Source organism: Silene latifolia, chromosome 9 (assembly GCF_048544455.1).
Source record: "Silene latifolia isolate original U9 population chromosome 9, ASM4854445v1, whole genome shotgun sequence".
Taxonomy (NCBI): domain Eukaryota; kingdom Viridiplantae; phylum Streptophyta; class Magnoliopsida; order Caryophyllales; family Caryophyllaceae; genus Silene; species Silene latifolia.
In genome coordinates, this window is record NC_133534.1 from 164,432,231 (window position 1) to 164,442,532 (window position 10,302).

General features: G+C 39.2%; 1 protein-coding gene across 1 annotated transcript; it reads right to left on the reverse strand.

The window, feature by feature from the left end:
* Positions 1–6,396: 6,396 nt before the first annotated feature.
* On the reverse strand, positions 6,397–8,039 carry LOC141601848 (uncharacterized). The gene is made up of 4 exons (XM_074422154.1): positions 7,689–8,039; positions 7,340–7,570; positions 6,973–7,209; positions 6,397–6,888 (listed from the first exon to the last, which is right to left on the reverse strand). The coding sequence occupies exons 1-4, from the start codon at positions 8,037–8,039 to the stop codon at positions 6,397–6,399; spliced, it is 1,311 nt and encodes a 436-aa protein (XP_074278255.1).
* Between the last annotated feature and the right edge of the window lie 2,263 nt (positions 8,040–10,302).

Below are 10,302 nucleotides of genomic sequence, written 5' to 3' on the forward strand. Positions count from 1 at the left end.
CATGTACTTTGGTCAACCGAAATGAAGATCGTCCTTGACAAGTGTTGGAAAAGAAGCATAATAGTGCTAGGCAGCCCCTTTGGGGCGCAAGCCTATAGGCGATGCAATGGGGCTTCCCCTTGTTTTGCACAAGGTGAAGAAGAGCATTGGGGCGCGAGTCAGACGGCCGCCCAAGTGAGCCTTCTGGATTTGTAATAGGTTGTTAAAACCGTTTTAAAAGGTCGTTGAAACCGCTTTCGTTAAAAAGGTCGTTAAGACCGCTTTTGTGTTAAAGTGTAGAATATGACTCGGAATATTCATTATTATTATGTTGATGATACTCGTTGTCAAGTTTGAATTTGCAAGCTTGACATGAATATTTTTGCAAATAAACTTGTTAAATGTATTTGCTCAACCGTTCCATCACCGTACTCGAATTAAATCGACATAGCATATATCTTAGCCAAGGGTGACATGCAATATGGTCAAGATAAAGAGAAAATAAAAATGAAATAAAATGAAAGGTGTTTGATATGAACTAATTATATTAAGTTCATTGCTTTGTAATTAACCGATATTTATCATCTTACTCGGGATTAAACTGATATGGTATATGTGAACCAAGGATGATTATGAATATGACTAAAATGCTTGCAAATGTGAATAAATGAGAAAATGAAAGAAATAGGAGATTTAAATGTTCAAATCTCCGTAAATATGTTTTAACCAACAATATCATCGTTACACGGGATAAAATCGTCATGGTATAAATAACCAAGGATGATTTCGGTAATGGTCAAAATGTTTATCATAAATGTGATTTTAAATGGTAAAAAGGATGAAGTAAAATGTTGAAATGTAAAAGAATGATGAACTCAAACACGTTGAGTTCTGACCTGAGAAGCCATATGAGGCGTGAGCCCCTAGGCGAGGCAACAAGCCTCGATCTCGGGGCAAAACTCGGTTTCGGCTTGATATTTCTAAGTTTTGAATCGTGTTATGCATGTTTTATGATGTTAAAGTCATGAAAACAGTAAAGAGAACATGAAATAAGAGGATTAATTACACCCTCATAGTTACATGTTCGGTTGCTTGACGAGAAATCGACAAAGTGTAAAACTTATGAGTCGGAAAGCTCGATTTGAAAAAATGTTTTGTAAATGTTGAGTGTTGCTTTGCTTTAGTGTGAGTGTAGTTGGTCGAAGTGGTAATTCAAGTATTTTTAATGCACGATGACGGTACCAAATAATGTATATGGCTCGTGTTTTCAATCGGTAGGTCGAAAACACGTGTCAGTTTTTGACTTTAGAAGTCGAGTTCTAGAATTTTAAAGGACGAAGAAAGGGCGGATTCTCACGTAATTGTAAATGGTGGTGCTTGAATGGTATTTATAGAGGAATGTGTGGTGTTGTGCATTTTGGGCGGCGTGGCCGTACAAGCTATCCATTGAGATGCGAGTATATTGGCAACACAAGGGCCTGTCTTGTCCCTTTCGCAAATTTAGAATTTGTGGTTTGTTATATCTTAGGTTTTGTTGGATATGTTTTGTGGTTATTGTGTTTGCACCGTGTACAATAAGATGTTGGTGATATTTGGGGTAGGTTTGACTCGGGTTTGAGTCGGGATTCGAATTTTGAGTCACTTTTTGGTCTGGTGTCGGTTTTGACTAATTATTAGTGTCATTACGGCCCCTTCGTCATGCATAAACACTCCAGGTATTTTTGAAATTTTTTAATATGTTTTTCATTTTCGAGAACTTTTTTTGAGCTTTTCGACACAAAGTTATATAAACTGTCGATCAAACGTAGCGGTTTCCGAAACATGTTGTATAACGATAATCATCGGGTTTTTGTTGAGCATTCCACAGATACTGGGTATCTAAACTTATGAAATTAGAACGTTAAACATCGGATTTGACTTCGTTCTTTAACCTTCGAGAGACTCATAGACTAAGACTTATATCAACAACATTATGAACATACAAGATTTGACCATAGACTTGTGTAGTAGAGAAGTGGTTGGTAAACTCGGGAAGTGGTGGCTTATGGCATTAGATGATGAGTCCTTCGAGAGTACTTTATGAGTATTGACCGTTGAACTTCGGGACGAAATGCTCTTTTAGGGGAAGTGAATGTAACAATTAGGAGTGAATGTAACAATTAGGAGTTTAAAGAAGGAAACGGGCGTGGTATGTATCTGAGTAGCGCATGAGTAAGCATATGAGTATAAGAGAGGGTATATGCTAAATAAAAACGTGTGAGCTTGGTGTAAGAGATGAGAATCATATTGGCATAATGAAGGTGATGATGACGGTAAAGACCTCTAGAGAGCGCATGAGAACCGCTGATGAGGCTTCAGGGAGTAATAAGAAAGGAGAGAGAGTCAGGTGGACTTCGGGGACAAAGTTCTTTTTAAGGGCAGAATATTGTAATACCGAATAGTTTATAAGACCTATACTCGGTCGAGTAAACCGAGTACTAGACCGAGTAGAGATCACTCAACGGAGTTAGGGATCGAGTTAGACCTGTAACTTTGTGAAACATTTTGATGTTGAGTCACTCGAACGAGTGGCGGTTCACTCGAACGAGTGGAGTTTCACTCAACCGAGTGGAGTTTTACTCGACCAAGTGGAGTTTTACTCGACCAAGTGAACCGGGCACTCGACCGAGTGCCCTGTCGATGTCCAGCTTTCGCATTGGATTGTGGTAGGTGGCCTATCACTTTCTAAGCCTTATTTTTCAAAGTTCCTCCCCCCAAAACACTCCCACCTTATCCCTTCTACGCTTTAGACACATCTCTAAACATCACAAACAATATCCACAAAGATCTCGTTCTGACATTTGAAGATTTATCTCCCATTTATTGTTCTTGCTCATTTGTTATTATTTGTAAGTTTATACTTAACCTTTATCCCGTATTCTTAATTAGTAAACCTTAATCTCTCTAGTAGGTTTTCTTATAATTAATTAGGGTTTCGACTATTTAACTAGGGGTAATTAAGGCGGTTAATTAGTATTATTAGCTGTTGTAGAATGTTTTGTGATAGTTATTATGTAATTATGTAGGATAAGATGGTTTTATGAGATGAATACTGATGGTTTTGAGTGGCTTATAGAGTATGCTAAAAGGTAGGTTAGTCCTACTCGGTTTCAATAAGTATAAATGGTTGCATGTGTCATTATTGTATTGTTGTTGCATTATAATATGATTTTGTGGATTATGAGTGTTGGCTTCATAATGTTGTTGGGTGTTCTTTGTGACATGGTATTGAGTAGTAGTGTTGGTCTCATATGAACACTGTAGTTGCACGATAATATGATAGTTGACATTTGTTGTTAGACTCATAATATGTGGAGGCTGAATCTTGGCATGATAATGAGGTAAGGCGACTTGAAGAGTTGGTATGGTTATTAGTACATGTCTTTAGGTCATGTTGGTGAATCATGTTAATGTGAAAGAGTTACACTTTATATTCATTGTGATGCATATTGTGATACTTGGTTGATAAAGGAGACGTAAGGCAGTTGGGAGACCGTCTTACGCTTGAGTCGCCTCTTGTAGCTTCACACTCAAAGAAGGATGTGCACATTAATGACTTGAGTACGGAGGGACTCGTGTGGTTGAGGCACAGCGTCTGGCAGTGGATCCAGTTGGCTTCCGGACCCGATACCACGGGCATGTCCCAAGTACCTATTTGTGAGGTGTGGTGTCGTGGGCGTGTCCTTGGCACCGGTGTGGTTGTGGGTACGGCTGAGCGTGTCCCGATACCGGTGTGGTGTTGTATAGTCATGTGTTATGCATTCCATTGGAGAGCCTGAGTATGTTGAAATAGATGAACAACTTTCTTTTTTTTTTTTTTGGTGAAATGTGAATATATATATTAATTAAGAAACCAACCATTACATGTGCATTGTTACACACTGCTCACAAGCATAAACTACACACACACAGCTTAGCATTACAAAATAACACTAGGCTTAACTCTAGACGACCATTCCCGGCTTCTATACAAATTCTGAATGTATCTCATAACCTCATTAACTATGTACTATGGAGCAGGAACCCTATTCTCCTCTATACAGATATTCCTTGCCATCCATATGTGGTAAATCAAGGCCATCACAACTGCATATACTAACTACTTCTTTAATAGAGATCTGCACCTCCACGCAATACACCAAGGCAAAATCTCAATAGCAGGAAGAGCTACTCCTAGCCAATCCCTCAATAGGGTCCACCATCTGGTACTAAATTCACACAAGAAGAAGAGATGTTGATGATCCACTAACTGTGCCCTGCAGATCTCACACAGACCATCAGAAATAACACCAAATCTCATCATCCTGTCCTTAGTGTAAAGCCTCCCCTGAATCATTAACCATCCAATAATGGAATACTTAGGCAGATTTAACCTATGCCATATAAGATGAAACCAGTTCACCCTAACCTGAGTACCCTGTAGCCAATCATATCCACTAACCACAGTATAATGCCCCTGATTTGCACACCGGACATCATTCACAAAGCCATATTTCACCCTATCCTTAACCTAGCAGATTGTCCTCCACACCCAGCTCGAATTAGGAGTAGGAGGAGTATAATCAAAACAGTGTCTACCTTTCACATAAATATGATCCACCTACTTAATCCATAAGTGATCACTTTTGGTAGCTAACCAAGCAGTGTACTTGGCAATATGGGCAGTATTTCAAAGCCTGCAGTCCACAATCCCCAAACCTCCATATTTTTTCCCCATACAAATATTTTCCCATGCTACAGCAGGAGCTCTACCATACTGATCACTGCAACCCATAAATAGTTCTTTCATATGCATTTGATTTTATCAATAATAGTGACTGGAATTATGAAAATTATGGCCCAGAACACATGAAGTTGAGTGAGGACAGCTTTAATAAGAACTAAACGTCCAGCATAGCTAAGCTTCCTAGCCCCCCACCCTCGAATCCTCTCAAAAATCTACTCTACCAGCCTAGAACAATCTCCCACAGCCATTCTTTTGTAAGAAATGGGAATCCCTAAGTACCTGAAAGGAAATTGACCCACCTTGAAACCTGACAGTTGTAGAATAAATGCAACCTCCCCAGTATCCATTCCATTAAAATAAATCTCTGATTTCTCTTGGTTCATTGCTATCCCTGAAGACCCAGAAAAAATAGCAAAGGCTCTCAGAATAACAATGAGAGAACTATTGTCCCCTCTACAAAACATCAGAAGGTCATCAGCAAAACACGGATGTGACAGATTCAGTGCTCTGCATAAAGGGTGGAAAGTGAACTCCCTCCTAGCAGTGGCAGCCATGAAAATCCTATTTAAATACTCCATACATATTATAAACAAAAGTGGAGCGATGGGATCCCCTTGTCTAATCCCTCTCTTGCCTTGAAAGTAACCAAAACAAGATCCATTGAGAGATAACGTGAACCATGGTGAAGTGACACACACCATGATCAATTTAATGATCTTCTCAGGGAAAACCAAAGGACCCAACATCTGCTCAATTAACTCCCATTCTATAGAATCATATGCTTTCTTTAAATCCACTATCATCAAGCACCTGGGTGAGCAAGATTTCCTTTTGTATAATCTCACCAGGTCTTGACAAATCAAAATATTGTCAACAATTTCTCGTCCTTTAATAAATGCACTTTGATTTTCACTAATGATGTGAGGAAGAACAGCTGCTACCCTATTACAGAGCACCTTAGAGATTGTTTTATAGATTACGCTGCAACACGCAATTGGCCTGAAATCTGCAACAGAAATAGGCCTAGCTTTCTTAGGAATCAAGGTTAATGTGGTAGCATTAACCTGTCTCAGCAATTTCCCATTAGTGAAAAAATCCAGCACTGCCTGGATTACATCTTGCCCAACCACTGGGTAAGCATCTCGAAAGAACTGAGATGAGAACCCATCAGGTCCAGGGGCCTTGTTTGCAGGGATAGAAAACAAGGCCTCCTTGACCTCAGATTCAGACACAGGCCTCAACAGGTCAGTCACATGCTCAGCAGTCAGAGTCCTACCTATTTTAACAACTGGGACATGTATAGGGTTAACCTTCTTACTAGTCCCCAGCAGTTGGATATAATACTCAACAAAAGCCTCTTCAATTGCATCAGGTGCAGTATGAGTAACTCCCCTCATATCTTGAATGCTTAACACCTTATTCTGAAGTCTTCTAGCCTTGATCACACTATGAAATTATTGAGTGTTCTCATCCCCATATTTCATCCATTGAGCTTTAGCTTTCTGAAATAGAAACTTTCTCCTAGCCTTATCTAATTCCCTATATGCATCAGCAGCATCTTTTACTTCTGCCTGCAATTGGAGATTAATGGGATCACTCTGTAGCTTCCTTTGAACCTCAAACATATGTAGCTTAGCCACCTCAGCAGATGTTTAAATATTGGAAAATCTGTCACCATTCAATTCCTTCAACGGTCTTTTCAAAGCCTTGAGCTTGTTGACAATTTGGAACATCTTAACACCATCAATTCTAGTATCCCACACCTTTCTCACAATATTAAGGAACCCTTCAGCATGTCCCCACATATCAAAATATTTGAAATTACTTCTCCTCTTTTCCACTACAGTTCTAAGCACCATTGTAAAAGGGCAATGGTCAAAGATCCCTTCAGGGTGAAAGGTAGTGAGTGTATCAGGGAATCTATCTAACCAATCATCAGTAATCAGAGCCCTGTCTATCCTACTGAAAACCATGGCCCCCACCTCATGTTTATTATTCCAAGTAAAGAACGCTTCTTGAGCAGGAATGTCCATCAGTCCAAAGTAGGCCACACAATCCTGAAACCCCTTAAGTTCAGCATTAGAAATTTCAGATCCAATTCTTTCATTCATTGCTAGCACATTGTTAAAATCTCCTAATACTACCTAAGGCCCATCAATGAGCCTACTCATAGTACACAGAGACTCCCAGAGCACCTCCCTCTCAGCTATTCGATTACACCCATATACCATTGACATCCACCAAGATTCACTAGTAGGTATATAAGTGACCTTAGTATGAATGACTTGAGCTTCAGTACTATGAACCTCCACTTTGTAGTTAATGTCATCCCAAATTATCCAAATTCTTCCCCCCTCATGACTAGCTATATTTGTTACCAGTGACCAGTGTGCACCAATGCCGTGATGTACCTTATTGATAGAAGCTAATCTAACCCTAGTTTCCAAAAGACCAAAAACTCCTACCTAATTATTATGCAGAAACCACTTAACTTCCTTCTGCTTATTTTCACTATTTATTCCCCTAACATTTCAATATCCTATGCTACCTATTTTCAATCAGTGAAGAATCCTCCTCTTGTTCACCACCACTCACCTTCCTGATTTGGATAGAATGCTCCAGCACCTCCAAATAGGTACTCCTACCATTACCAGTCCCAAACCCTCTTTGTCTTGTCATCTGAGTGATAATTCTTGTAGGAGAGAATGAGGGGCGAAATGAGAAAGGCATTGGAGTAATTAGTCCATTGCCAATTCCCATTGTCACCGTTGACACCCTGGGTACTGTAACAGGAAGTACTGGATCAGGTGCTCTTGTAGGAACTTCCTGAATACCAGCCCTAGTTAGGGACCCAGATTTTCTTAGGTTTAGGAGACTCTTTCTTCTCCTTCCTCCTACAGTCCCGTGTTATATGTCTCATGATCTTGCACTCAGTACAAATCACAGGCTTCCACTCATAATGTACTATTTGCCTATGATGTATATCCATTTCATCATCAAATTCCACAACATCAGGCAGCACATCCCCCACCTTCACTTCAACCATGACCCTTGCATACCCCAGAAAAGTTTTCAGCTGGGTGTTACTATCACATCTTACTGGAACACCCACCAATCTAGCAATCTTTTTCAAGGCATTGCCCCAAAACTTCAACGGCAGACCATAGAAACGTATCCATATAGGAACCTTATCAACAGCCTCCTTGATTAGCTTAGTCGTTGGCGTCCATTCTTTAACTACCACAGGCTTGTTATCAAAGAAAATGGGACCAGCCTGAAGCACTCTCAATTTCATTTCCTCAGTTTTAAATCTTACTACAAAAATACCATTGGAATGAAAAGGGAGTTTCTCCGTATAACCCCAAATTCTCTTAACAAAGCCATCAATAACTTTCCACGGTGGGTTAGCTCCCACGACGTAGCAATAAATCGCTGTGGACTAATACTTTAATTCATCATCAACATCCGAGTTAGTAAGCTGAAGAGAACTTACCCTAGACGATGATTCAGAATTAGAGTCCCCATTCTTGCTACTCCTTGAAACATCAACCCAATCCTCCTCAGATTCTTCCTCAAGTATTGATTTCATCACATCATTCAAATTGTACGGCCTTAGAACATAAATCGGCTCAGATGAGACGTCCTCGTCAGTTTGATCATCTGAAACCCTAGAAATTACACGATATCGCGAACCATTATTTCTAATATGAGGCGTATTACTAGTATTTTTGTGTTTTTGTGTTTTTGTGTTTTTTAGTATTAAATTTTGTATTATTAGATGATATTACTCTAATTAGTCTACTAGATTTATGATGATTCTTACGTTTACGCGCCATTGCAGCTTAACGAAGAAGAAACCCCAAATTGCCTTCTCTCATTATATTAAATCGCATTCTCTCTGTTAATTAATATATTAGTTTAAGGGAAAGTCTTATGAACAACTTTCTTATGTAGAGGTGCCTTAGGAGATTCTTGATCGGAAGGTGAGGAAAACTCGTAATGGTGATACTGCGTTAGTGATGGTTTTATGAACTAATCATAATGTAGAGGAAGCTACTTGGGAAGCTGAAGCTGTTATGAGATAAAATTATCCCAATCTTTTTGTTTAGGGGAGTTGGTTGTTTTTTAGTGGAGTAGGATGTAATACCTCGGTGTTTTGTTGCATTTTTGAAAATAAAAGCGACGTTGTCAAGTTATTATTGTGGAATATTTAGTCGTGTTGGCCGTATATGGTAGTGTTTTGGGTGAACTTCGGGACAAAGTTCTTTTTTAGGAGGCAAGATTGTAATACCCCGTATTTTTAAAGCATGGTCAAAATTTAGTCAACGGTAAAATGTGAAAAATATATATTATAAAATTATATTTGAATTATATTTTATGAATTATGTTATAAGATGGAAATAATAAAAATAAAATAAAATGGTTGTGGGTGTCGTGTAGGCTAGGCGTGTGAGACAGGTTGTATGTGGTGACGGTAGTATTTAATAATAATAGTAATAAAGCAATAATATGAAATTATAATAATAAAACATAATAAAGAAATTGAACTTCCTAGAAGCTTCCCACCTACTATCTTTCTCTATAAATAAGACCTAACCCCTCACCATACATTACTTTTCCACATATAATTCATAAACATACCAATAATAAGAGAGAGAGAGAGAGAGGCAAAGAGAAAATCACCATCTTTTATTTGTCTCAAAGTAAGTTGTCTTAAAACATTCTTATAACTAATCCGTCTTATAATTAATTAATCTTATTGTCTTATGTCGTTGACCACCCTTGGACTTTCGTGAGACCTAACCCGAGACCACTATTGACTGGCTGTGGGTGGTTGTTTGACCGTGGGTGGTATTTGGTGTTAGGGTTTGGGTGTTGTGTTATTGACTCGTGTTTGTGCCTAAAGACCATACCTTTGACCAAGGCTGCTACCGCTAGACCCACCGTGGGTCAAGGGAGACCACGGTGGCGGCTATTGTTGGTGGCTAGATAGTGTATTGGTGGTGTGGGAACCGTGTTGTGGAGTATTGTGTCGGGGTTGTTGTTGGTTCTTGTTGTTGATTAGGGCACAGGTTTGTGGCCAAGGGTGGAGGTGACGGTGGTGCTAGTTGTGGTGCCTGACCAGGGGGTGTTGCGGGGAGGAGGTTGCCGTGGTTGATGGGTTGTTGTTGAGGGGTTAACACGGGTAAAACCGTGTGCGTTGGGTAGGTGGTGAACACGGGTTAAACCGTGTATAGCTAGGGGTGTCGGGTTTGTTTTGAGACGGGATTTATTATATAATTTAGTTATTGTCATGCGATTAGATTAGTTAGTAATTGTGTATACTTGTTATATTAATTAGGTGACGGTTTTGTTGAGGAGCATTACTAATTGGATTGCTTGCTTTTATTGGATTTGCTAATCATGTAGGATAACTACTCAACTCTAGTCATAATTAATAGTTTGTGCAAATTATGAAAGCAATGTGAATTGGATGGTTTACTGGTTTATTGGATGGATTATTATTATTGTTGTTAGATTCCTCGGTTTTGTGTCTGATAATAATTGATTGGTTATTG

Excerpts from the sequence above, each read along its gene's own strand:
- LOC141601848 (XM_074422154.1), bottom strand. The coding sequence starts at position 8,039 with ATGAAATTGAGAGTGCTTCAGGCTGGTCCCATTTTCTTTGATAACAAG. Across the intron at positions 7,210-7,339 it reads ATTCTATCCAAATCAGGAAG|GTAGGAGTTTTTGGTCTTTT; the intron begins GTGAGTGGTGGT and ends CATAATAATTAG. Across the intron at positions 6,889-6,972 it reads AATCTTGGTGGATGTCAATG|GTAGTATTAGGAGATTTTAA; the intron begins GTATATGGGTGT and ends GATGGGCCTTAG.